The sequence below is a fragment of the Gorilla gorilla genome, chromosome 5, assembly GCF_029281585.2.
Source record: "Gorilla gorilla gorilla isolate KB3781 chromosome 5, NHGRI_mGorGor1-v2.1_pri, whole genome shotgun sequence".
Lineage (NCBI taxonomy): Eukaryota > Metazoa > Chordata > Mammalia > Primates > Hominidae > Gorilla > Gorilla gorilla.
This window is the reverse complement of record NC_073229.2, coordinates 43,859,492-43,887,489: the sequence shown is the minus strand read 5'-3', so window position 1 is coordinate 43,887,489 and position 27,998 is coordinate 43,859,492. Positions and strand designations below refer to the sequence as shown.

General features: G+C 41.7%; 5 protein-coding genes across 5 annotated transcripts; 3 read left to right on the top strand and 2 right to left on the bottom strand.

Annotated features, from left to right (window-relative positions):
- Positions 1-2,084: 2,084 nt before the first annotated feature.
- On the bottom strand, positions 2,085-2,561 carry LOC101136632 (histone H2B type 1-C/E/F/G/I). Its single transcript, XM_031011862.3, has one exon. It carries the CDS (start codon positions 2,559-2,561, stop codon positions 2,085-2,087), a length of 477 nt encoding a protein of 158 aa, XP_030867722.2.
- A 219-nt stretch (positions 2,562-2,780) lies between these two features.
- Positions 2,781-3,173, top strand: LOC101136257 (histone H2A type 1-D). Its single transcript, XM_004043400.3, has one exon. The coding sequence runs from the start codon at positions 2,781-2,783 to the stop codon at positions 3,171-3,173; it is 393 nt and encodes a 130-aa protein (XP_004043448.1).
- A 103-nt stretch (positions 3,174-3,276) lies between these two features.
- On the top strand, positions 3,277-6,838 carry H3C4 (H3 clustered histone 4). Its single transcript, XM_055390422.2, has one exon. The coding sequence runs from the start codon at positions 4,767-4,769 to the stop codon at positions 5,175-5,177; it is 411 nt and encodes a 136-aa protein (XP_055246397.1). The 5' UTR covers positions 3,277-4,766; the 3' UTR covers positions 5,178-6,838.
- A 6,046-nt stretch (positions 6,839-12,884) lies between these two features.
- On the top strand, positions 12,885-15,310 carry LOC109025311 (histone H4). Its single transcript, XM_055390430.2, has one exon. It carries the CDS (start codon positions 12,922-12,924, stop codon positions 13,231-13,233), a length of 312 nt encoding a protein of 103 aa, XP_055246405.1. The 5' UTR covers positions 12,885-12,921; the 3' UTR covers positions 13,234-15,310.
- Positions 14,987-18,752, bottom strand: LOC115934934 (histone H2B type 1-C/E/F/G/I). The gene has a single exon (XM_063707409.1). The coding sequence runs from the start codon at positions 18,207-18,209 to the stop codon at positions 17,829-17,831; it is 381 nt and encodes a 126-aa protein (XP_063563479.1). The 5' UTR covers positions 18,210-18,752; the 3' UTR covers positions 14,987-17,828.
- Between the last annotated feature and the right edge of the window lie 9,246 nt (positions 18,753-27,998).

Here is a 27,998-nt window from a genome sequence, read left to right as displayed (position 1 = left end):
GAGCAAAAGTGTCAAGGTGTTGGCTTGATATTAAGTAAAGAAATAAAGAGCCTGTATCTTTTCCCTTGCCTTTTTACCTGATAGATGCCACTCTCTCCTTAGATCATGGTCCTTTTCTTTCATTTTCAAAGTCTGCAATTTATGGCCAAATTTTTCTCATGCTGCCATATCTCTAGTTCTCTATTCCAATTCCCTTTTCCACTTTTAAGAATCTTTGTAATTATATTGGGTTAATTCATAACATGCAATATAATCTCCTTACTTTAAGGTCAGCCAATTAGTAGCCTTAATTCCATGGAAACCTTAGTTTCCCTTTGTCATGTTACCTAACAAAGACTCCAGGAATTTGCAGAATCCAGGGATTAGGATGCGGTCATCACTGGGGTATCCTTATTCTGCTTAACATAGTGGATCATAATATTTTTAGAATCTGATAGAAAGCTATATAATTTCTTCTGGGAAGGGGAAACACATATGGCCACATTTCTGCATATAATTTCAGAAAGTTGTTGTATTCCCCTTAAGCTGATGTAGACCTTAGTTTAGATATTTACTTCTGGAACTACAGAAAGCAAAAATTGACTGCTATGCCAATGTAAATTGGCACATGAAGCCATTTAGTATTTTTAGTTTTCATTTTCCTAGGTTTTTCTTGTTGCTTTCATTTTTTCAGTTGGGTTTTGTTTATTTGAATGTTTACATATGCTTTCTATGTGCTGTGTTCTGTGTCCATTTATGTGCCGGACAGGGAGTGGGAAGTTGAAAAATAATTATGGGACGGGTGGGGTGGCTCACGCCTGTAATCCCAGCATTTTGGGAGTCTGAGGACGGTGGATCACCTGAGGTCAGGAGTTCGAAACCAGCCTGACCAACATGGTGAAACTCCGTCTCTACGAAAAATACAAAAAACAGCCAGGCATGGTGGTGCGCGCTTGTAGTCCCAGCTACTCGGGAGGCTGAGACGGGAGAATCGCTTGAACCCGGGAGCCAGAGGTTGCTGTGAGCCGAGATTGCGCCATTGCACTCTACTCTGAGCAACAATAGCGAAACTCCTCCTCAAAAAAAAAAAAAAAAAAAAGAAGTAATAATATAGAATACTATTCCTTTTTTCTTAGCTGGGTTGAAATTCTAAGAATATTTTGTATATAATATTTTAAATATTTTTAAGATACAAAAACATTTTGTAAAAATTTTAAGTATTCTACACTGGATGTCATTCATAACAGTTTATGATCTTAAGTAAGGCTTGTAATTACAAAGAATACAGTAAAACTTCAGTATCTTTATATATGAGTATATAGAATAGAAAAATTGTATTTGTAAGTAGAATGACAAATTATTTTTTCATTTAAAAATTACAACTTTTGCTTATTAGAATAAAATGAACACATATGAAGTCAACCCTGAAGGAAAAAAAGTCAAAAAGAACTTTGAGGAAGTGACAAGAAAAGATTTTAGGATTAGGGGTGTTTCTCTCCTGGACTTCCAGTCATTACTCCCAAATGGTATTTTGCCAGTGGCCAAATTTTCTTTAACTAAACCAAGAACAATGTTGATTATTAGTGCTGCATCCAGGCACGGGTGTTCACATTTTTTCAGTTTTCATGCACATTACTTGTCTTGCTTTCCTTATATTTTGAAGAATTTGATTACATTATTTTAACCAGCTAAATTCGCCAATGCTGCGATGACTAAACCGGAATTAAGGAAGACATTCCTTTCCCTCACACTATGTCAGTAGCAAAAGAAATATTTCAAAAGTTCTTTTCTTATGAAACCAATTTGACAAGGGACACATCACAGCACAACATAAGAAAAATGTGCTTATCAGCACAATGGGCTAGTCTTCTAACCATAACCAGCACTTGGGGTAAAACAAACATGCTACGATTAAGTACAGCACTTTCCTTCAACCAGTCAAAAGAACTGTGGTCTAGACCTACACAGCAGTAACCCCCTCAAATGAGGATAAAACCAAACCTGTTGGTGGTAAACAGAAAATATGCCGGTAATTACAACTCTATAGCTGAAAAAGTGGGTGGCTCTTAAAAGAGCCTTTGGGATTGGGTATGAAGACGTTAGAATTACTTAGAGCTGGTGTACTTGGTGACAGCCTTGGTGCCCTCTGACACGGCGTGCTTAGCCAGCTCCCCGGGCAGCAGCAGGCGCACGGCCGTCTGGATCTCTCTGGAGGTGATAGTCGAGCGCTTGTTGTAATGCGCCAGGCGGGAAGCCTCGCCAGCGATGCGCTCGAAGATATCGTTGACGAAGGAGTTCATGATGCCCATGGCCTTGGATGAGATGCCGGTGTCGGGGTGGACCTGCTTTAGCACCTTGTACACGTACACGGAATAGCTCTCCTTGCGGCTACGTTTGCGCTTCTTACCATCCTTCTTCTGCGCCTTGGTCACCGCCTTTTTGGAGCCCTTCTTTGGGGCAGGAGCGGACTTAGCAGGCTCAGGCATGATAAATAAACACTTCGTCCACAACCTAAAGAGAAATGCAAGTGTCCTCACTGTGCAGCTGGTAATATTTGTAGAGCTCCTATCGTAAACTGGCATTTAAAAGCTTACACATTGATTGGATAAATTGTCTCTGTGTGCCCTGTGGTATGCAAATTAGGTGATTCTCGCGTTTCTTTGCAATTGGTTGGTTTTTCTAGCCAATCAAATAGCGTTATTTACAATTCGACCTCCAAGTATAATAGTTTCTCACTTGGTAACAAAACTCACTTTTACATTTTTGTCTTCATTGCTTAGCGTCGTTTTTAAGAGTTCAAAATGTCCGGACGCGGCAAGCAAGGCGGAAAGGCCCGAGCCAAGGCTAAGACCCGCTCTTCGCGGGCCGGACTCCAGTTCCCTGTGGGCCGCGTGCACCGCTTGCTCCGCAAGGGCAACTACTCCGAGCGAGTCGGGGCCGGCGCGCCAGTGTATCTGGCGGCGGTGTTGGAGTACCTGACCGCCGAGATCCTGGAGCTGGCGGGCAACGCGGCCCGCGACAACAAGAAGACCCGCATCATCCCCCGACACCTGCAGCTGGCCATCCGCAACGACGAGGAGCTAAACAAGTTGCTGGGTAAAGTCACAATTGCTCAGGGCGGTGTTCTGCCCAACATCCAGGCTGTACTGCTCCCCAAGAAGACTGAGAGCCACCACAAGGCCAAGGGCAAGTAAAACGAGAACTCTTATATTGGCTTTTTACGGAAGCAATCTTAACCAAAGGCTCTTTTCAGAGCCACCCATGTATTCATTAAAAGGGCTCGCATTTTCTCTATGTAAGTAGCTATTTTGCAGTTTTCTTTAATAATTCTTCCACTTATAAGTGGGTGTTCTTAACACTGAATCGTGAAACTAACCGTCCATTTTAAAGATGCCATAAAAATACTTAAGCAAATTGGCGGGGCGCGGTTGCTTACGCCTGTAATCCCAGGACTTTGGAAGGCCAAGGTGGGCGGATCACAGGGTCAGGAATTCCAGGACAGCCTGACCAACATGGTGTGAAGCCCCGTCTTTACTAAAAATAAAAAAATTTGCCGGGCGTGGTGGCGCGCGCCTGTAATTTCAGCTACTTAAGAGGTTGAGGCAGGAGAAAAGCTTGAACCCCGGAGGCGGAGGTTGCAGTGAGTCGAGATCGCGCCACTGCACTCCAGTTTGGGCGACAGAGCGAGACTCTGTCTCAAAACAAACAAAAACCCAAAAAAGCAAACTAATTAAAATGCAGAGACTATGTCACATGTAATTTAAATCGATCAATGCAGCGGCTCCTTAGGATTGCGAAGCTGTTAAAAGGCCTGAGAAATACAGGAGAGAAGTTAATGTTTGTTAGTGTTTACATTTACATATAAATATAGTTAGTGACTTAAAGCAACAGAACCAGAACAAATCTTTTATTGTCTTTTGTATGCATCTTAATTATACGAAATAACCTGTAATTTGTAAGTATTTTTTGGGTTTGTTTTTGCAAGCCACTTTCAACTCTACTGAGCTAACCCTAATTAATTATAAATAGGAATACAAACCTACATCCCCTGGAGCCAGACGGCCCTTAGGTGGAGCTTCTTAGCACAGTGCAGCATGACTAAAAGGGCACACTGGTCTTTTTGTGCCATTTATAAATTTGGCTTTTTTTTTTTTTATACAGCAGATTACACAAATACCAGTTGAAGTTGTAAAAGATAAGAGAGTGCTTTCATATGAGGATGTCATATTGTGGTGAAATTAAATGTGTTCATGTAGCTTAACATCAGGTTTCATATTGTTACTTATGAGTTAATAGTCATGGTGCATTTGGAACAAATTATTGAAAATATCTCCAAGTTTAAATAGACAAATCAAGATATGAAATTAACCTTTCTAAACTTAAGAGGGTAAAAAGAAATCACTTGGCCAATCACAACTAGCGCGCGTCTTTTTAAAACGTTGATCAAAGCCAGTTTCAGCGCCAACATTAAAAAAAAAAGACACGTCATCCTAGTAGCTAGACACAATTTTGCCAAGGAAAACCAAAGTACGTTTTAAATAAAAGCTAGAAACATGGCACAGAGGGGAAAGGGTTGAAAACACCAGCAGTTAAAGGAGATGGACGGAGGAAAGTTTTAATATTTGGTCTACATGCAGGAGATGTTCTGTCAGGGAGTGGACGTCTCCACCAATCGAGCTGCAGGGGAAAGGCTGCCTTGTCCAATCAGAACAGGGCTGTCTTTATATATACGGGTACAAAAGGCTAGACTCGTTTTTTCGTCATTTAGCAGGGTTTAGAAGTTCGCAATGGCTCGTACCAAGCAGACTGCTCGCAAGTCTACGGGTGGGAAAGCGCCACGCAAGCAGTTGGCCACCAAGGCTGCTCGAAAGAGCGCTCCAGCCACCGGCGGCGTGAAGAAGCCCCACCGTTACCGGCCCGGCACCGTGGCTCTGCGCGAGATCCGCCGCTACCAGAAGTCGACCGAGCTGCTGATTCGCAAACTGCCATTCCAGCGTCTGGTCCGTGAGATCGCGCAGGACTTCAAGACTGATCTGCGCTTTCAGAGCTCGGCGGTGATGGCGCTGCAGGAGGCCTGCGAGGCCTACCTGGTGGGGCTCTTTGAGGACACCAACCTATGCGCCATTCACGCCAAGCGAGTGACTATCATGCCCAAGGACATCCAGCTTGCTCGCCGCATTCGTGGGGAGAGGGCGTAAATTGTCTTGTGAATGTGTGCTAACTGAAACCCAAAGGCTCTTTTCAGAGCCAACCACCTTTTCTATAAAAGTTGCTGTTTACTGTTGCTGTCCGTAAACTGGAACCTCTGTTCAGTCAAGGTAAATAAGCATTCTTGCCTCTATCCGTTCCCCCTCCCCTCACGGAATTGGTGCAAAAAGCTTTATTATAATTGGGGAGTTCTTAAAACAGCCTTTAAGGTACTCTTATATCTACTTGTTTTGGGGGCCGCTTTCTTAGGCTTGGATGCCTCCGGGTTGGGAACTTTCTTGGCCACCTTTGACCAACCAACCTTCTCCAGCAGCCTCCACCAGCAAAAGCTTTTGGGGTCTGCTTAGTACTCTTCTTCCGAATAAGGACGCCCCAAGCTTTCTTGGGCCTCTCGGCTGCCAGGACAGCTGTCTTGGGCATGACTGCAGCGGCTTTTCTGGCCTCGGTCTTCATTTTCCTAACACCGCCTGGTTTAGCGGGAACGAACCCGAGGCGCTGCTCTCCTTAGCACGAAGATGCCCTCGTTTGTTTTCAAGGCCCAACTTTATTCAAATAATTTTTAAAAATTTGTATTTATTTTTAGGGACGAGGTCTCACTATGTTACCCAGGCTGGCCTCAAAACTCCTCAGCTTGGCCAGGCGAGGTGGCTCAGGCCTGTAATCACAGCACTTTAGGATGCCAAGGCGGGAGGATCACGTGATGTCAAGAGTTCGAGACCAGCCTGCCCAACACATTGAAACTTCGTCTCTACTGAGAATACAAAAATTAGCCGGGTATGGTGGCACACGCCTGCAGTCCCAGCTACATAGAAAGCTGAGGCAGGAGAAGGGCTTGAACCCGGGAGGCGGAAGTTGCAGTGAACCGAGATCACACCACTGCACTCCAGCCTGGGCAGCAGAGCTAGACTCCGTCAAAAAAAAAAAAAAATCCCCCAAGCACAAACAAAACCACCAAAAACAACTCCTTAGCTTAAGAGATTCTCCCGCCTTGGCCTCACAAAATGCTGAGATTACAAGCGTAGGCCACCGCGACCGGCAAGGGCCGCTCTTCATAATCGTAGCCGCCAACACCTACTTGAGCGCGGCCACAGAGAAGGCCGCTGCGCTTCTTGGAGACGGCTGAGTCATTAGTGATGAACTCACATACCGGAGGGGCCTGGACATCTTGCGCTTCACTGCAACTTCGGACTTGCAAAGCTTTTTCTTTACGTCAGTCTTTGACTTGGGAGATAGACCAGGAGTCACGGCATGTACAGTTTCGGACATGATTGTAGGTTTGGATATCTAACAGTTAAAAAAAAAAAAAAGGCTGCGAGTGTGTCTGTGATTACGTGTATGTCACACACAGACACGCTGCGCGCTGATTGGTTCCCAGCTCAGTCTTTCAGCTTGGCAGCAACCTAGTCTCAACCCTGTTTCTGAGTTGTGTTTGCGGAAATTCAGAAAATCAAAATAGTTTACATTTCCTGAGGAGGAATCACACCAATTATATTCTACAATGAACTGGAACGGCTACGGCGTTATGATCTTTACATTTTCTTTCTCTAGTTTTTATTTAAGGCAGCCTCGGCCTTTATCAAAAGCTCCAACTTTCAGAGATTCACAGTTCAGAGGGACAACTTCTTGATTTTCATTTAAAATATAAATTCTTCCATTCGTGTCTTCAATTGCTTGCTGTCTTCTAATAATAGCCTACACATTTTTGGCTTCTCATACATTGAACAACTACTTGATTTTCATTGAGATTTAACGAGGAAATCTGTTTTATATGAGAAGAGAAACAACAGGTTCTTTCTTAATTTCTCCACAAGAACAGCAGTACGGATACTTAGAACAACAGCCCTTTCTGATAAAATTAGCTGGGGCTGAAAATATTTCATGATAGCTTCTTGTAACTATTTGGACGTTTAGTTACTTTGGGAGGGTTCCAGTAAATGTTCAACGTTTCCTTGGGAAAATGGGAAATACAATGATCAGTGATTCTCCTGATATTGGGACTGTTTGCATAGCTGAACTCAGGAGAGATCCATGAAAGGACATAAAAGAGAGAGAGTTTGACTCATTTAAGGGTCAAAAAAATTTTTTTTTAAATTTTTACTGGGGGAAATTTGTTATTAAAATATTCATGAGTCTTTGGGTTCAGGGGTCTGTCATGCTTGGTGACACGGGGAAGATAGACTTTGGCAAACTATTCAAGTACCAGGATCAAAGAATATACACACAAGCACCACACACACACAAAATTCCCTAGAGAGAGAAATTTAAAAAACAGCCATGTTTCATATTCAGTACTACATTTCTTGTTTAAACAAGGATATAGGCTTATAGTGATGAAGTACAGCTTATGTTCGATATGAGAAGAAAATGGAGTGATGGCAGAAAGTGATTTAACTGATTTTCTTCACTCCTCAATGTCTTGAACATATGCTGATCTGGGGAGCATATGCATTTCTATGTTTTACTAAGACTATGAAGGAGATAAATGCTGGGAACAGACAGAGTAAAGCCCAAAAGGTGAGGGTTTCACACTTTTTGATCTCATCAAAATACAAATGACTTCATGTAGCAAATTAAACTAGAACATGAACAAATTAATAAATGTTAATAAAAATTAAAATCAAATGAGATGAGACGAGCTAAATATGAATCACATTTACTTTGAGTGTGTATTCACTTTTTATGGATCCCATGTATTTCTAATCTTAAAATGGCTTTGACCCATTTTATATTTATATTTTATACTTATATTTGATTTCCTGGAGCACCAACAAAGGAAGAACTGACTTGTAGCCTTCCAACTGCAGGAATTCTCTAAGGTACTGTCCTATTTGCCTTCATGGGTTTGTGAGTTAGTTTCTTACAGGTAACTAAAGTCTCTCCCTTCAGGCCTGTCCTCTTGCCTAAGTATCAAACTTGGATTTCTGGATGATTGCTGGATATCTGCTTTTTCATCTTCTATACCAGAATCTCAGTATGACCATCCTCATCTAAGTAGCTTCTGTCTAAGATTGCTGGATATTGGCTTCATTGTTTACGTATATCACACCCTCAACATATCCAACCACATCTAGGAAGCAACCTTTCAAGTGACATTCCTATATATTCTGTTCACAACAACACTATTGCTTTGTTAACTGACACTTCAATTATTCCCTTTCCTTTGTTGCCAAATCCAATCTGTTACTAAGTTTGGTGAATTCTTCCTAAATTCATCTTTCCTTGTTTATTTGCCTTTTCATGGTTGTAATTCTTGCTCTTCTATCTCTTCTTTGGACTGGCTATTTTTATAGCCTTCTTATGGGTGGCTCCTTTCTCTCATCCCTTTGTGCTGTCATTCATTCTCTTCATTGCTCTGGGTGAAATATTCTTCATATGAGCTTCAAATTTATATGCCCCATCTCCTTGTAGCTTTATGTTTTCTTCACTTAACTGGTTTTCTCTATTCTTATAAGCCATGAAGAAAAAGCTGGATTCATATAGCTTTAGATTTAAGAATAATCTTAGTATGGCAATCAAACTCTTTTATATGGCCTTAAATCAACAATCTGGCAGTGTGGTTTAGTAGAAGCATGGAATTTGCAAACATGATGACATGTATTTCAGTCTTGTTTTGCCCCTTAGGAGCTATGTGATCTTGGTCTAATTCTATTACCTTGCAGAGTATCTTTTTTCAGTTTTCTTCTTTTTTTCTCTCTCCCACACCCTGTTTTAAACTTCAAACTAATCTAATGACATACTTTGAAATTTTTATATTTTTCATTCCCCATCTCTCAAAATAGATGAGATCTCTCTCTGTTTTGAATTCTTACATTGATGTCTTTCTTTTTTTTCTCTTTTTGAGATGGAATCTCACTCCGTTGCCCAGCCTGGAGTGCAGTGGCGTGATCTTGGCTCACTGCAACCTCCGTCTGCTAGGTTCAAGCGATTCTTCTGCCTCAGCTTCCTGAGTAGCTAGGACTACAGGCGTGCGCCACCACGCCCAGCTAATTTTTGTATTTTTAGTAGACATTAGAGACAGGGTTTCACTGTATTGGCCAGGCTGATCTCTAACTCCTGACCCTGTGATCTGCCCGCCTCCGCCTCCCACAGTGCTGCAACTACAGGCATGAGCCACGGCACCAGGCCCCCTACATCGATTTCGTAAAAGGCCATTATAATCTGTCTCGTATTATCTGCATACTTGTCCACTTTTAAATCTTCCTAGTAGTTTACAAACATCTAAAAGTACAGATTAGTATTATAGTACGGCATACAAATATTTATGTAAAAAAACCTGCAGAAATGCATATAGGGAATTGTGTGGAACCAGAACATAACTCAAGTGTCCTTAACTTTCCATTTCTTTATTTTGCCTTTATGGCTACTCCCCAAATGATTGTTTTCTGCAGCAGTATGCCCTGTGCAGTATTGTTGACATAGTAGTGCTTGACTCTTGTTTTTCATTTTAAACTGAATAACTAGGTGAGACATTATACACCATGAGGTGAGGATGCAGATCAATTATAAAATAGGTAACTTGTTCAAGTTTTCACCATTTAGCTCTGAGTGGCCCATACTATGCCTCTCCTTCTAAGAAGGATTTTATTTTATTTATTTACTTATTTATTTATTGAGATGGAGTCTCACTCTGTCGCCCAGGCTGGAGTGCAGTGGTGCAGTCTTGGCTCACTGCAACCTCTGCCTTCCGGGTTCAAGTGATTCTTGTGCCTCAGCCTCCCATGTAGCTGGGATTACAAGAGCATGCCACCATGCCCAGCTAATGTTTGTATTTTTAGTAGGGTCAGGGTTTCTCCATGTTACCCAGGCTGCTCTTGAACTGGGCTCAAGTGATCCACCAGCCTTGGCTTCCCAAAGTGCTAGGATTACAGGCGTGAGCCACTGCACCCGGCCAGAATAATATTTATTTATTTATTTTTGAGATGGAGTTTCACTCGTCACCCAGGCTGGATTACAGTGACTTAATCTTGTCTCACTATAACTTCTGCCTCCCAGGTTCAAGCAATTCTCTTGCCTCAGTCTCCCAAGTAGCTGGGATTACAGGTATGCACCACCATGCCCAGCTAATTTTTGTATTTTTAGTAGAGACGCGGTTTCACCACGTTGGCCAGGCTGGTCTCGACCTCTTGACCTCAGGTGATCCACCCACCTCGGCCTCCCAAAGTGCTGGGATTACAGGCATGAGCCACCATGCCCCGCGCAGAATAATGGTTTTAAATGCATTAGATAATATATAGGAATGCAAAGTGAAACAATTATATTAGTATGCCATTATCAAATTATAAAAAATCTAAATTGGTGAAATATTAACATATGTGCTTTTAAATTTTTTATTTTATTTACTTACTGATTTTGAGACAGAGTCTCACTGTTGCCCAGGCTGGAGTGCAATGGTACGATCTTGGCTCAGTGCATCCTCTGCTTCTCAGGTTCAAGCGATTAGCTACCCAAGTAGCTGTGCACCACCATGCCTGATAAATTTTTGCATTTTTAGTAGAGACATGGTTTTGCCATGTTGGCTAGACTGGTCTCGAACTTCTGGCCTCAAGTGATCCTCCCATCTGGGCCTTTCAAAGAGCTGGGAGTTACAGGCATAAGCCATGGCCTGGCATATGTCCTTTTAAAATTAATACATTAAATAATAATCTACCAATATGACTAAGACCTATTATAGTTTTGAAGTATTGAGGGTTTTTTTTTTTTTGAGATGGAGTCTTGCTTTTTGCCCAGGCTGGAGTGCAGTGACGCGATCTCCGCTCACTGCAAGTTCCACCTCCCAGGTTCACGCCATTCTCCTGTCTCAACCTCCTGAGTAGCTGGGACTACAGGTGCCCGCCACCATGTCCGGCTAATTTTTTTGTATTTTTAGTAGAGATGGGGTTTCACTGTGTTAGCCGGGATTGTCTCCATCTCCTGACCTCGTGATCCTCCCGCCTTTGCCTCCCAAAGTGCTGGGATTACAGGCGTGAGCCACTGCACCCGGCTTTAGGATTGAGATTTTTAAATGAAATTTCGAGATATTGGCAATGAGAATGTGATATAAATAAAAGCACTTGTTCTGCCAATTACACTGTTTGTTGCCTGAGTTCATACATAGAAAAAATGCTGTTTCTGTTGGAGAATAGTAAAAAGAAAAAAAAAAGATTTGACTTTTTTTTTTTTTCTATACTCATTCCCAGATCCCCTGAAGACTTTCTATGTATCCCAGGCTAAGAACCTTACTCTGCAATCTTTTCCATGTACCATAAACTCAACAAACAGCAAACAGCTGTGATAAACTTGGTTCTCCTCACAAGTCATGAAGGAAAAGCCAAATATTCCACCCAAAGGACCTGGAACTTTTTATGGGGATTAATGATGAGTTAAGTTTTTAATTATTTATTATTTTGAGGAGTTCTCGAAATCAGATTTTAGCAAATTAGAATACTCTCTCTCATCCCTTTAGAAGGGTGAACCTTAAGGATAGGAATTGAAAACACCCACAATATTGTACTATACCATAATTAATGTTTAGTCATTGCTTATTTGGAATCTAGACACTATTCTAAGCATTTTGATAGGATTATCTATTTCAACTTAACAAATACTTACAAGTTAGATTTTTAAAAATACATTTACAACAAGGAAACTTAGTATAGCTTGCCCAGGGTCACCCCCACAGCATGTATGTCGGTCGAGCAGGCTGTCTCTATGATAGTTTGGAGGGATACTATGATGCCAATTTGCTGGAGTAATAGAATGTGGTGAATGATGCAGTGCTAGCTACAATCTGTCCATGATTAAAGGCACAATCAAAGCATAAATTTTCATAAATTTCAGCCCAACAAGGTTTTCTTTTACGGATGTACATAGTCATGTTTTCAATCAGCCCTCAGTGATCTTATCCTCATTTGACCTCTAAATGTGTAACTTTCATATACTTTTAGTTCCCTCAGTAGCACTATCTAGCCTGCATGCCAAAGAGCCCTGCTTGGTTAACTAGGAATGCATAAATCAATAAAAATAATCTCAGAGACAATAAAGATATGAGTTACTTAAAATACTTTGAAAGCACCTTATGACCCGGCGCGGTGGCTCACGCCTGTAATCCCAGCACTTTGGGAGGCCGAGGCAGGTGGATCAGAAGGTCAGGAGTTCGAGACCATCCCGGCCTATGGTGAAACCCCGTCTCTACTAAAAAAATACCAAAATTAGCTGGGCATGGTGGCGGGCGCCTGTAACCCCAGCTACTCGGGAGGCTGAGGCAGGAGAATTGCTTGAATCCGGGAGGCAGAGGATGCAGTGAGCCTAGATCGTGCCACTGCATTCCAGCCTGGACAACAGAGCAAGAACCCGCCTCAAAAAAAAAAAAAAAAAAAAAAAAAGCACCCTGTGAGGGAAACAGTACTAATTATTTGATATTCTGGGAAAAGTGGGGGACAACTGTCAGGCTTCTTTGTCGAAAGTTTATGAACTGATGGCTCAGTTAATGGCTGCAAGTATAGTGTGTATATATATATATATACGTATATACCTAGGAGTATTTATTAAATCCCAGCTGAGGCTCTTTTGTTGCCTCAGGCCCCTCCTGGTCTCCTCCAGTCTGAGCAAGGGAGAATTGCACAGAAGGGCGGGAACTGACTGTAGTTCCCGCCCCTTCTCATGAGGTTTTCAAACAGGTCCGTCATGCTATTATAAAAGTGCTGCGTGGCTCTGCCAGACGTATTGCGTTACAGACTTCACAGCTGTGCTTTCAAGATGTCTGGCCGCGGGAAGGGCGGAAAGGGTCTAGGTAAGGGTGGCGCCAAGCGTCACCGTAAGGTATTGCGTGACAATATCCAAGGAATCACCAAGCCCGCCATCCGCCGCCTGGCTCGCCGGGGCGGCGTCAAGCGTATTTCTGGCCTCATTTATGAGGAAACTCGCGGAGTGCTGAAAGTTTTCCTGGAAAATGTAATCCGCGATGCTGTCACCTACACGGAGCACGCCAAACGCAAGACAGTCACAGCCATGGACGTGGTGTACGCGCTCAAGCGCCAGGGACGCACTCTGTATGGCTTCGGCGGCTGAGCTTACCTCTACAGTACACTACGGCAAAACCAACGGCCCTTTTCAGGGCCACCTATCCACTCAGGAGAAAGAGTAGTAGTCACTGCTAAAAATGTAGTTTCACGTGTTTAGTAGCTCCGGTTTTCAAGTTAAATGGTCTTATTACGCCTTGGCTTCATATCTTACTGGCCAGTGAGGATAGTGTATTAAAGTTTATTTTCACTCTTGCTGTGTCGCCCACGCTGGAGTAATCAATGGCGCGATCTCGGCAATCTGCAGTCTCCGCCTCCCGGGTTCAAACGATTCTTGTGCCTCAGCCTCCTGCGTAGCTGGGGCAACCGGCTTGCGCCACCAACACCCGGCTAATCTTTGTATTTTTTGTAGCGATGGGTTTTCGCCATGTTTCCCAGGCTGGTCTTGAACTCAAGCTCAAAAGAGATTTCCCTCCTCCGCCTCCGAAAGTGCTGGGATTACAGACGTGAGCCACCACGCTCGGCCTGTGTTTTCTGTATTTCTGTAAGGAGACATGGCAAACAGCCGCTAACATTCTTCATGGCTATCAGAGAAACAAGGTAGCAAAGACTGTAGCTGCTGGAGAAACAAGGTAGCAAAACCTGTATCTCAGAAGGCAAGTGGTAAAGGCTGATGCTGCCGTGAAGAATAGTGAAAAAAATGGAGGTAGCTACTAGTTCCTACCAAGGCATTATTATATGAAAGGAAGACAAAATGGCATTCAGATGATTATTGGTGTGGGGGGATGGGAGGTGTGTTGGAGGCACTTGACTGGCAAATACATTCTTTAAAGAAGAAAGTAGTAATTACCGTGGGAGAAACAACCATGAAAGTACATAAGATTCAACATTTTTTAGTGGAATGGGGAGAGGCCAACTTGTTTGGTTCTGTTCCTCTGAGCTGCCTTCCCTCCAGATCTACTGATTTTCTATTGTTGAATTTAAAAGGACTTTTTATTTATGTACCCGTGGCCAATTTAAAGGTATGTTGAACGAGTTCTTTTTTTGTTGTCCTTTTATCTTAAATAGTCTTAGACTTTATTATTAACACAAGTCATTTTGCCTTAAATCATAGATCAGGCTACTGTGGTTGCATGAATGGGCGTTTAAAACCGAGGTTGTCATGATTAAATTCCCACCTTCTTTCCCTTTACACCTCAGGAAATGAGACAAAAATAAGCCATTCCCTAGTGGGTTACTCCAGTCCTTACAATCTCAGGACTATCAGTATGCTACTGTATTATTCGCTGTCCTCAAAATGGATTTTAATTTGTGGAGAATATTGAGTAAACCCTTATTTTTCCAATAAAGTTTTTTCACTTTATCATAATAAAAAGAAAGCTGGACAGGTGGCTATCTAGCAAGAGACAACATTTCCTGGTCTTTCTGGGAGCAGATGTAAGCATGTGGCTACATTATTTCCAACACAGGTGAGACACATAGAAAAGTTACTACCAGGTCTGGGCTTTGAAACTTCCATGTTACCTTCTTCCCCAACTATAATGGTATTGATTTCATTTTGAGCAATTAGAGAACATCAGGCCCTAGGAGATGACAGAACATTGACTTGGAAGGAACGAAATTTCCTGATTGATCACAAGGAGCAGAGCTGCTTCACAAAGCTGGGCTAATCACAGTGGATTTGTTCCATGAAACAAAAATATCTGTCTTTAAGCTTATTTATTGTTGAGTCTCTTTGTAAGCAGCATAACTTTATCACACAAAATTCAGTTTTGTTACTAAACTTATTTAGTATTGTGGAATGTCCTTCCATTGACCTGAAAGCCCTTTACAGAAAAGCTGATGCCAAATGAGCCTGTCGACTTGGTATCACCTCTGTTGGGTTCCATTATAGACAGAACAGAGTGGGGCTAATTACAATTAGAGATCAGGCAAGGCACGTGGCTCACGCCTGTAATCCCAGCTCTTTGGGAGGCCAAGGTGTGTGGATCACTTGAGGTCAGGAGTTTGAGACCCTCCTGGCCAACACGGAGAAACCTTGTCTCTAATAAAAATACAAAAATTAGCCGGGCATGCTGGCACATGCTTGTAGTCCCAGCAACTTCGGGGTCACAGAGTGAGACTCTATCTCAAAAAAAAAAAAAAAAAAAAAAGAGTTATCAATGGGTAGACTAGATAGTCTCTATGTCTTCAGCAGTGGTAACCTGTATATTTCAATGGGCTGACTTCCCTTAAAGAGTGGTTCTGCCGGGCACGGTGGCTCTCACCTGTAATCCCGGCACTTTGGGAGGGCAAGGCAGGGGGATCACCTGATGTTGGGAGTTCGAGAACACCCTGACCAACATGGAGAAACCCTGTCTCTACTAAAAATAAAAAACTAGCTGGGCATGGTGGCACATCCCTGTAACCCCAGCTACTCAGGAGGCTGAGGCAGGAAAATCGCTTGAACCCAGGAGGCAGAGGTTGTGGTGAGCCAAGATCGTGCCATTGCACTCCAGCCTGGGCAACAAGAGCAAAACTCTGTATCAAAAAAAATATAGAGTAGTTCGTAGTAATAGATGGATCAAAAACTCCTTTGAGAATCTGTTGAAAATAGACATATGAACATAGACATTTTATGAGGCTCATTTATTCTCAGAAACTCAAGGAACTCCCAGGGCTCCATGGATTCCTGTCAACAACCAGAAGTCTAGGATTTCAGGGTCTGAGATCTAGAGATCCCAAATTTAAAGACAGAGAGGAATCGCAGACATAATACTAAATAATACATTGAACAGGAGTGAGTTTGTTACCATTTACTGAGTGAAATAGACCTATATTCTTCTTCTTCTTCTTCTTCTTCTTCTTCTTCTTTTTTTTTTTTTTGAGATGGAATTTCCCTCTGTCACCCACGCTGGAGTGCAGTGGTGTGATCTTGGCTCACTGCAGTCTCCGCCTCCTGCGTTCAAGCAATTCTCCTATTCTTCTGCCTCAGCCTCCCAAGTAGCTGGGACTACAGGCCTGTGCTACTATGCTCAGCTAATTTTTGTATTTTTAATAGAGACAGGGTTTTGCCATGTTGGACAACCTGGTCTTGAAATCTCGGCCTCAGATGATCCGCTCTCCTTGGCTTCCGAAAGTGCTGGGATTACAGGCGTGAGCCACCATGCCGAGTCTATCATCTCTCTTCCTTCACTAGGATATGAGCCTCAGAAGGGCAGTCTCTTGTCTGTCTTGCTCACTGAAGTATTTCAATGCCTGGCACAGAGGGAATGCAATCAATATTTGATGAAATACTGAATGAAATCCCTTCAACTACTCTCTGATTTGTTTATTGTATCCTCTGCTCCATTACTCCTGCCATTTCTTTGGCTTGAAACTTTATCCTCCTTCAACATCATTTCCCTCCACTGCATCCAGTCTCCTGCCACCAGAAGCATATTCCTAGAACTAGTTATAATTTTGTTAGTCCTTGCTCACAAGCTTTCTATAACTTTATTGTCTGCAAAATAAATCTAAACTTCATTGTTTGACATTCAGACTCTTCACAGTCTTCTCCCACATCTTTATCAGAAGAAAACTCCACTTGAGCAGGAGGCTTGGTTAGCATAGTCTTTATCTCAGCAATCTCCTTTAACAAGCTCTCCAGGTGATTCTGATGCACACTGAAGTCTGAGAACCACTATTCTCAGTGCAAAAGTCCTCAGTACAAAATTCACTGCTTGGCACTTGAATATGAAGGAATGACTATCCATTTTCAGCCTACTGGATATTCCTTCCATCCACCTTCGCCTGGAAGGTGCTTGTATCAGGCAGTGCAGATGCCTCCTCCCCAAAAATCATTTCCCCTCCTTTCTTCCTAATACAACTTTCTTTGTTCCCTGACTTGTTCTCCAGAGAAGGCAGAGTTCCTTGTAGCCTCAGGGATCTGATTAATTTGACTACACCTATCCTAAAGATCACATGCCCCTTATTAATGATTGGATTGGGGATAGGTATATAGTCAGTTTTTGTGATTAGGAGAATCCTTAACAATGGAGACCCAACTTCTCTAAGAACATGATTAAGATGAGACGGGGATTGTCGATCAATGAACAATGTGTGTATGTGTGTGTGCGAGCGCGAGTGTGGTTGCACGCTTAGAATTGTTCAAGTCTAATTGGTGAAACCAGACAGGTGAGGCGGTGGAGGGAAGAGGATTTTATTTTTTCCTTTAGGACCTAAAATAAAAATCCAAATTAAGACCTTTTTGAAGTAATTGAGGAAAGGAAAAAAGCAAATTCAACATTAAGAACTACTTGAAAGCAGCAGTCTCCTCTCCTCCTTCCCCACCCCCGCTCCAGCCCCCCATAATATGGGCTTCTTTGGTAAAACCCGTATTTTTAAGGACTCTTGAGAAACGAAGTTTCTCTTCGTAGAGCAAAACTATGAAATTACTATTTCCTCTTAGGTGCTATCGAGTGATACCTCATAAAACACGGAAACCAGAGTTTCATAATGCCACCAGCCCAGACAGTGAGTGCCATTTTAAGTTTTAAAAACATGCCTATTTCAGCTGCAGGAGTTTCTAGTATCTTCACATGTCAGTATATAGCTCCAATTGTGAAAAGGTGAGTGGCTCTGAAAAGAGCCTTTGGGTTTACTAAGGCAGTTGCAGGGACAAGTTTACTTGGAGCTGGTGTACTTGGTAACGGCCTTGGTGCCCTCTGACACAGCGTGCTTGGCCAGCTCCCCGGGAAGCAGCAGGCGCACGGCCGTCTGGATCTCCCTGGAGGTGATGGTCGAGCGCTTGTTGTAATGCGCCAGGCGGGAAGCCTCGCCGGCGATGCGCTCGAAGATGTCGTTGACAAAGGAATTCATGATCCCCATGGCTTTAGAGGAGATGCCGGTGTCGGGGTGGACCTGTTTCAGCACCTTGTACACGTATACGGAGTAGCTCTCCTTGCGGCTGCGCTTGCGCTTCTTGCCGTCCTTCTTCTGCGCCTTGGTCACGGCCTTCTTGGAGCCCTTCTTCGGGGCGGGAGCAGACTTGGCTGGCTCAGGCATGCTATCTTTGCTGTTCTGCAGGTAGGAATGAAAATGAAATCTACATCTCCTGATCCTCGGAATTTGTAGACAATGTTATGTAAATGAAGATTTAGTTTCTCCATCTCTGATTCGTTATTTTGTCGTGAAGTCTGCATGCAAATGAAGGAGCCTAGGTCTACTCTCCCATTGGTCATATCCTGACAGCAGTTTTCGAGCACGGGCCACCTAATTAACATTTTATATAACAAGTTCCTACCATTGCAAACAATTCAGATTAGTTTACTTATTTTAAAAATCAGAAGTTGCTCTCCTCTATGCTTTTATATGCCAGGGAGACAAAGCTCCTGGCGCAGTTACGTCTTCGAATTGAAAGGTCGGTTTAAAAGCTCCTGGAAAAGCTATGCCTTGACATTCAGATGTAGATTCTGGAGCAGCAGGAGATACCTGAAGAACGGCAAGCTAGGCGACCGGCGATCACCCACACAATCCCGAGAACAGTGTTTCCCACTTTTTACAGAATGCACAAACACATCGTGAAAATAAAGGGCAGGCAATAAAGCCCCGGAGAAAACAACAGCAAAAAAGTAAATAGCATCTCTTGAAGAGAGCTAAGACAGGAAAGACTTTCTTAGCCAAAATGGCTACAGTCCTTAATGGAAAAGCAAGTCACACCTAGTTTAGCCCTACAGCGAGGATCAGAAATAAATATTCCGTCTAACTAGTGAAAATATTTTTTAAAAAATTAAAATGAAAGCCTGTTTAACAAACAGCTTTACTTTCAAGTTAGTATTATCTTTGGCTGAAGCCCGCTGCTTAGCTAACTTCAGTTTAAGAAACTGTTCTTCCTAAATTTGACTGTCCTTTTTAAGCACCCACTCCTTCACCCCACGCTCCCCAGCCCCCTAGCCCTTCTCCTCTCCTGCCACCATTCCCACTTCCCGGGCCCTAAGTCTCCAGGAATGAAGGTGCTGCGCAAAAAGTATTCCGCTCTGTGGGTTAGCATCTAACAAAAGTGTACTCTGAATTTATTGTGTCTTATCTTTGTTTCACAAAATAATTTGTTTTTCTCACTTCAGTGATGACGAGAAAACCTTAAAATCTGTTTAACATCTTTTTTTTTTTTTTTAATTTTCAATGTAGCTAATGTAGCAGTGTTCAGAATAATAGCTAATGTGCTTTATTTGTATTTATTTAATCAAAAAAATCTTGGGCCGGGCGCAGTGGCGCAAGCCTGTAATCCCAGCACTTTGGGAGGCCGAGGCGGGTGGATCACTTGAGGGCAGGAGTTCGAGACCAGCCTGACCAACATGGTGAAACCCCGTCTCTACTAAATACAAAAACTTAGCTGAGTAGGGTGGCACACGCCTGTCATCCCAGCTACTTGGGAGGCTGAGGCAGGAGAATCGCTTGAACACGGGAGGAGGGTGTTGCAGTGAGCTGAGATTGCACCACTGTACTCCAGCCTGGGCAACCAGAGCAAAACTCCTTCTTAAAAAAAAAAAAAAAAAAAAAAAAAAGAAAAGGGCCGGGCGCGGTGGCTCACGCCTGTAATCCCAGCACTTTGGGAGGCTGAGGCGGGCGGATCACAAGGTCGGGAGATCGAGACCATCCTGGCTAACACGGTGAAACCCTGTCTCTACTAAAAATACAAAAAATTAGCTGGGCGTGGTGGTGGGCGCCTGTAGTCCCAGCTACTCGGAAGACTGAGGCAGGAGAATGGCGTGAACCTGGGAGGCGGAGCTTGCAGTGTGCCGAGATCGGCACTGCACTACAGCCTGGGCCACAGAGCGAGACTTCGCCTCAAAAAAAAAAAAAAAAAAAGAGGGAGAGAAAAAAAAAAAAAAAGGTCTGGCGTGGTGTCTCACGCCTGTAATCCCAACACTTTGGGAGGCCGAGGCATGCGGATCCCGAGATCAGGAGTTTGAGACCAGCCTGGCCAATATAGTGGAACCCTGTCGCTGCTAAAAATACAAAAATTAGCCGGGCGTGGTGGCGCATGCCTGTAGTCTCAGCTACTTGGGAGGCTGAGGGAGATCCCGGGAGGCAGAGGTTGCAGTGAGCCGAGGCCGCACCATTGCACTCCAGCCTAGGTGACAGAGCAACAGCAAGACTCCATCTCAAAAAACAAAACAAAACAAACAAACAAACAAAAAAAGTGATATTACTTTTGTTCTCATTTAACAGAAAGGGAAATTAGAGTACCCAAGTTGCGGCATCCTGCCCCAAACCCCATCACTTATACTAGGTGTAACCAGAATGATGATTTAGGCAGTCTGGCTTGGATCTAGTCTGTTAGAAAACATCTTCACCCACCTTGGTGGGCTGTGTTGCAAAAAGAGAAAAATGCTTCTTGTTCTTCTTATGTTAAAAGAATGGAAAATGAAGCATTTCTTTAATGACTATAAGAGGTTGTTAGAAATGAAAAAAAAAAAAAACCTCTGATGGTATATCTAGTCAGTAGAGAAAAAGGAGAAAGACAAATGAGAGAAAATTTAAACCGTATTAAGGGAATAGTGGCAGAGGGAGAGAAAAAAGAAACAGACACCATGGAAAGAGAGACAGACGTGAATAGTAGGATAAAAAGAAAGAAATTCACATAAAGAGGATGAACTAATACGTTGGAGAGACACAAAATGAGCATACACAAAGAAAACGAGGGAGAGGAGTGCAGTGATACAATCTGCAACTGCAAGAAGAAACAGAAAGAAAAGTGCAGATGAAGGCCCTTAACTACATCCAAACTACACATATCAGATATTCAACTGACAAGATTGGATTGAGACCCTTAAATGATTTTAATGAGGCAGGTAACATTGCCATTTGTGATTTTTGAAATTCCTGCTAAAGACTAAAATTTCTGCACTTTTATGTCTATATGAATAAAAATGGTGATGTGGCACATAAGTAAGAAAAAGATAAGGGAAATTTAAAAAATGACAAAAACTGTAGAGTGGCATTGAGGTTTCCTGTCTCTGATTGAGATCTCAGGAGAGTTTTAAACATTTTTATAGTAAATATTATATCTGCACAAAAGGGTATATGCAACATAAACAAGAATTGTAAAACAAATGGTTGGTACTTAAAAACCCAGTTTAAGAACTAAAATGTCATTAGTAATTAAGTAGGCCCCGTATATAACTCTCCCCAATTCCGTGGGAGAGACAGGAAGAACTTTGAGCTAGGCGAACAGCGATCACTCACACAATCTTATGAACAGTATATCTCACTTTTCACAGAGTACACAAATACATCATCAAAATAAAGGGCAGTTTAAGAACTAGAATGTTGGGCTGGGCGCAGTGGCTCACGCCTATAATTCCCAGCACTTTGGGAGGCCAACGCGGGTGGATCATCTGAGGTCAGGAGTTCGAGACAAGCCTGATCAACATGGTGAAACCCTGTCCCTATTAAAAATACAAAAATTAGCTGGGCATGGTGGCACACATCTATAATCCAGCTACTTGGTTGGCTGAGGCAGGGAGAATCGCTTGAACCTGGGAGATGGAAGCTGCATTGAGCTGAGATTGTGCCATTGGACTCCAGCCTGGGCCACAGAGTGAGGCTATGTCTCAAAAAAAAAAAAAAAACAAAAAAAAACTAGAATGTCATTAGTAATTAACCAGTCCTTGTATAACTCTCCTATATATATGTTTTTTATTTAAAAATTTTTTTGGCCAGACACGTTGGCTCACGCCTATAATCCCAGCACTTTGGGAGGCCAAGGCGGGTGGATCGCTTGAGGCCAGGAGTTCGAGAACAGCCTAGCAAATATGGTGATACCCTGACTCTACTAAACATAGCAAGATTAGCCCAGCATGGTGACACATGCCTGCAATCCCAGCCACTTGGGAGGTTGAGGAAGGAGAATTGCTTGAACCCAAGAGGTGGAGGTTGCAGTGAGCCAAGATTGTCTGCTTCTGCACTCCTACCTGGGAGACAGAGTGAGACCCTGTCTCAAGAAAAAAAAAAACCATTTTTTTTTAGAGAAGGGGATCTCACTATATTGCCCAGGCATCCTCCCATCTTAGCCTCCCCAGTCACTGAAATTATAGGTGTCAGACACCAAGCATGGCCCTACATTTTGTCTTAATCAATCTTATTTTTGTTTTTGCTTGTTTTTTGTTTTTTCTTAGTTTAAATATCTAAGAATGGATCCATAAATTGTAAGTCATTTCATTTTGCCTATTTTTATCTTCACATAAATGGAATCACAAGCTGTATATAATTTTATGATGTTTTTTTATCCAAACCAATATTTTTGAGATTCATTTATATTCACATATGTTACTCCAGTACCATCATTTCATTATTTTAAATAGCTAAATATATAGTAACACTGGTTTACTCAATTTATTATAACAGACCTTCATATTGTGTCTGTCTGGGATTATCGAGGTCATTACTTCTGTGAACTTTCTTGCACATGTTTCCTGGTGTAGATGTGCACGCATTTCTCTAGTATATATATAACAAGGTGAGAGGCTGGTTGAAACATTCACATAGAGCTGCTCAGGGTGAAGATACATCTACAGGTCTAGAGCTCAAGGCTGAAGCCTGGCATAGAAAAATGGCAGGCCACCCTGCCATCCCTCAACCCTTAATGTCTTTGTAAGGTTTGAATAATTGTCCCTTACCATCATAAATACCGACCATAAAAATATCTGGATGGAGAGAACCATTTTCCATTTCCTATTTCTCACTAGGTAATATATTTTTTTCAGCTTCCGAGTTCCCTTCCCTGCCCTGCCCTGCCCTCCCATCCCTTCCCCTTCCCTTCCCTTTGTGGGTGGCACACGCCTGCAGTAGCTTGATCTCAGCTCACTGCAACCTCTGCCTCCTGTATTCAAGCAATTCTTGTGCCTCGGCCTCCTCAGTAACTGGAGTTGCATGCATATGCCACCATGCCTGGCTAATTTTTATATTTTAGTAGAGATGAGGTTTCACCATGCTAGCCAGGCTGCTCTCGAATTGCTCACCTCAGGTGATCTGCCCACCTTGGCCTCCCAAAGTGCTGGGATTACAGGTGTGAGCCACCACTCTTCGTCGGGCCTGATTAATCTTTTAAAAATATTTTGATTGCTATTGATGATAAGAACTTTAAAAACAAAATCCTATGAATTAAATCTGTTCATTTTTTCCTGGAAATTATGTAGAGATGGATTAGTGAATTTTAATCTTATTAGATTAGTTGCCTTCATTGATAAGATAAATTGCATGAATTTCTTTTTTAAATAATTCAACCAACACACAGATAAAGCATCAGTAATGAAAATTTTCAGTGTTAATTCAGGTAGGATTTGGTTGTTTAAGTTAAAGAAACAAAATGAATGACAACCCTACAGAAATGTTAAGATCGAAGAGGGCTGGAATTTTTGCTTGTTTTGTCCATCGATGTATATCTAGCACTTAGAATAGTGCCTGGCACATAGTACATTCACATAAACACGTGAAAGGTGGCAGAATATTCCAGATTACAATATGCCATTGTGGCATAAGGATTATTTTGAGCTAAAGGGACTTAAAAACAGCAGATGCAAGAAGGATGCTCTTGCAGCAGGATGAGCCGGAGACAAAACCTCTCAGACACCGAGTTGTAAAAGGAAGGGCTTTATTCAGCTGGGAGCATCAGCAAACTACTGCCTTAAAATCTGAGCTCTCCGAGTGCACAATTTCTGTCCCTTTTAAGGGCTCACAACACTAAAGATTATACATGAAAGGGTCGTGATTGATTTGAGCAAGCAGGGGTTACGTGACAGGGGCTGCATGTACTGGTGGTCAGAGAGAAACAGAACAGGGCAGGGAGTTTCACAATGTTCTTCTATACAATGTCTGGAATCTATGAATAACATCGGTTTCTAAGTTATGAGTTGATTTTTAACTACTGGGTTTAGGCCAGGCAGGCCCAGGCCTGGTTTCAGGCCTGGCGCCGGGCTGCCTGTCTTTGGTTTTACTTCCTTGTTGTTTTTTCTTAAAACAGGTACTGAGTATAAAACAATATAAAATAATATGAGAGGGTCTTTCTCTTCCTTCACTCTGATCTCCCATTTTTCTTCCTAGGAGATAAAACCTCCCTATAGAAGATGTCCTCCCTGGCTGGGTGCAGTGGCTCATGCCTGTAATCCCAGCACTTTGGGAGACTGAAGCAGGCAAATCATGAGGTCAAGAGATCGAGACAAAAATTAGCTGGGCATGGTGGCGCGTGCCTGTAGTCCCAGCTACTTGGGAGGCTGAGGCAGGAGAATCGCTTGAACCACGCTTGGCTAATTTTAGTCGTTTTAGTAGAGATGAGGTTTCCTCATATTGGCCAGGATGGTCTGGATTTCATGACCTTGTGATCTGCCCGCCTCAGCCTCCCAAAGTGCTGGGATTACAGGCCTGAGCCACCATGCCTGACCCATGAGTCTTATTTAAATCACATATGATGAAGGGTGGTTTTTGCAGTAAGCCATTTTTGGAACAAAAGAAGGTGGGGAGGATTTTGCTAACCATTGCTGTTTTTTTTATCACAGAGCTCAGATAAAGGTCAATAGGCCATTGAACACTGCCTAAAAAATAGGCAAAATTAAAATGAAAAATATTATCAATATCATCAGTTGCAATCAATGACATATCATTTAAATCTCACTGGGTCTGATGTTTAAAAAAATAAAAATGTAAAAGATTAAATACATTTGGTTTTATTTTAATGTAATCAGAAATTACTGACATATATTATTTAAAGCAATAGATGTTGGATATAATGAAAATTGCCTGTCTAGTCATATTTCCTGAATCCCAATTGCTCTTAACTCTTCTAAGGTAGTAATCACTTGATGATGAGCTGAAGGGTGTTACCTGGACCACAGGATCATTACTTTAAAAACAAAATTGGCTAGTATGCTTACAAATAAGTAGATTTCTCTGATAGAAATTTTTCCCATAAAAGTTCTCTCCAGCTCCAAGAACAGTGATTTTTTTTCATGTTTACCTACAACAAAACTCAAAAATGATGCAAGATATTAAATTAAATGGAATATATCCAAGGTATTTTGCTATATGGTTGCAATTTCATGGAATTTTTATAAGTTTTATTTTGCCTTTCAAAAAAAAAAAGTAAATGTCAGTTTTTGAACATGAACAGTATTTTATCTTTTTATGTTTTCTTTAATTGAAGCAAAGAATATATGTAATAATGTGCCTTAGAGAGTACTCCTCTTATTTGCGCCTGAAAACAAATCATGCGTGGATTTAAAAAGATAATAACAATAATAATAATAAAGAAGATGAGGGACAAATATCCCTGGAAAATAAATGTTTACCAAGACAGCGCTAGTTTAGCAATATTAATATCAGAGAAAATATTGAAGCAAAGGTGTTCATGGGGATAGAGAGGGACACTGTAAGGACTCTTATCTGCAATGTGGAAAAGAAGATATTCTGGAAAACTCTATTGAAGCAATACACCTATGAACTAGAGAAACTACAACCAACAAACTAGTACTTAGTTACTCAATTAACAAAAAAACACAAGGGGTAGGCTCGGTGGCTCACGCCTGTAATCCCAGAACTTTGGGAAGTCAAGGCGGGTGAATCACTCGAGGTCAGGAGTTGGAGACCAGCTTGGCCAACATGGTGAAACCCCATCTCTACTAAAAATACAAAAATTAGCTGGGCGTGGTGGTGCGCACCTGTAATCCGAGCTACTCAGGAGGCTGAGGCAGGAGAATCGCTTGAACCTGTGGAGGTTGCAGTGAGCCGAGATCATGCCACTGCAGTCCAGCCTGGGCGACAGCAAAAGACTCTTGTCTCAAACACACACACATCCCAAAGAAAAAAAAAGCAAAAAAAAAAACCCACAAGGGAAATTCCCAGAAACCATCCAGAACAATAAAATTTAGAAGCTGAAACTAGGGTGACAAATAGGACATCTTTGGTTCTCTGGGGGCAAATACCATTAATCAGGATTATGAGCTCTGGGAATTAAAAGTCTGCCCCTTGGGGAATAGAATTCTAGGCTCTTAAACAAAAGTGAAGACATAGCATAAAGCCAGAATGGTTTGAAAAAGGGGTAGACTGGAGAAAAAAAAGGAAAAAAGAAGAAAAAAACTCGTAAACATCTCTGGGATAAAACCTTGTTTGTCTCTACAGGACTCTGACTCTGAGGAGGTGGATGGAGAAAATTGGCCCCAAAGATTTAACCCTAAGTATAAATGAAGTCTTGAGTTCCAGTGAAGAAGTCCTGAAATTAAACTGACTCAGGCTTATAGTGCCCCCTTGTGCCTGATGAAGACGAAACAAACCCCTACAGGAGGAAAGTATCTTGAACCCAAGTTCTCTACATCTACACACATTATCATTTATGGAGCAATCATGTACTGAACACCTATTATATGCCAGACACTCTGTCAGGAACTTAGGATGTTTAAATATAAGTTCATAACAAATGTCACAAAATCGAAGAAAAACAGACACTATGGAGAGTTTGGCTTATAAGCAAAGAGCCTTCTATTTCCTCCTAGATCCCTAGGCAAACAAAGGATTTCAGATATTGAAATGATTAGATACAGACTATAAAAATCACTATTTACTGAAAGTTTAATGAAATAAAAAATAGAATAATAAAACAATCAAGGACCAAGGGATAATCAAAACCAAGTACATTTGAAAAAGAACAAAATAGAACTTTGCTATACTCCATAATGATAAAATAAAAATCCAAAAATAAGATGTAACATTCAAAACCTTATATGCACTTGACTACAGAACCACTACTATGTCAATAAATAACTGACAGAATTAGAAGGAGAATTTCAAATTTACAATTGTAGGGTAACCTTTCAATATTCTGTATGAGTGTTAGATACTCATATTACAAGCAAAGAAAAATGCTAATGGTTTTCTAGGATTTGAACAAGACAATAAGCAAATTTGATCTATGATTACCTTCATTTGACACAGAAAACATCCCTTCTTTTTTTCAAAGCACATGTTGGACAATTTCAAAACAAATTAACCCTGGTTTCAGAAAGTTACAGAAATTAAGGAACTACAAAAAGGGAGATATAAAGAATGACAAGAGAATGCTGTGTAACTTTTACAAAAAATTAAACTCAGTGGAAAATAATTTTCAAGAAAAAGAAGAAAATAGACAAGCTGAGTAAACAAATTATGATTATGAAAATAAGGTAGGCAGTTAAAAAATATTTTCTATGTCCTTCCACCCAAATGCTGCCAAGTCCGGTCAGATTTTCCAAGTTTTAGTGAATTTATGAGGAATGGATTATCTCTTTTTTTTTTTTTTTTTCTGAGATGGTTCTCGCTACGTTGCCTAGGCTGTAGCGCAGAAGCTCTACACAGGCATGATGGCAGCACCCTACAGTCTCCAATTTCTGGGCTCAAGTGGTCCTTCTGCTTCACCTCCTGAGTAGCTGGGACTACAGGGACGTGCCACCTCACTTGGCATGATACCTATTTCACAGAATCTGTTACTATAGAAAAATAGCTCTCCTCACTTTTTTCTTTTAAAATTGTATAACATTACTAGCAAAACTGGAGGAGAATACAAATTTTAAAAAGGAAGGAAGAGAGAAAGAAGAAAAAAACAAAATTACAGTTTTGTCTCACTAATGAACATTCATTTTTGTTTTTTAGAAAAAAATGCCTATTATGAGAAAAAATGGAAACCAGGAGAAATTGCAGAGACCATGTTATTTAAATAAATAGCCGATTATATAGGGTTTATTCTAACAATAGAAGGAAGTTTAGTATTCTAAATCTGCCAGTTTAAGAAATTAATAAAGGAAGGCCCAGAGCAGTGGCTCACGCCTG

Excerpts from the sequence above, each read along its gene's own strand:
- LOC115934934 (XM_063707409.1), bottom strand. The coding sequence starts at position 18,209 with ATGCCTGAGCCAGCCAAGTCTGCTCCCGCCCCGAAGAAGGGCTCCAAG.
- LOC109025311 (XM_055390430.2), top strand. The coding sequence starts at position 12,922 with ATGTCTGGCCGCGGGAAGGGCGGAAAGGGTCTAGGTAAGGGTGGCGCC.
- LOC101136632 (XM_031011862.3), bottom strand. The coding sequence starts at position 2,561 with ATGCCAGTTTACGATAGGAGCTCTACAAATATTACCAGCTGCACAGTG.
- LOC101136257 (XM_004043400.3), top strand. The coding sequence starts at position 2,781 with ATGTCCGGACGCGGCAAGCAAGGCGGAAAGGCCCGAGCCAAGGCTAAG.
- H3C4 (XM_055390422.2), top strand. The coding sequence starts at position 4,767 with ATGGCTCGTACCAAGCAGACTGCTCGCAAGTCTACGGGTGGGAAAGCG.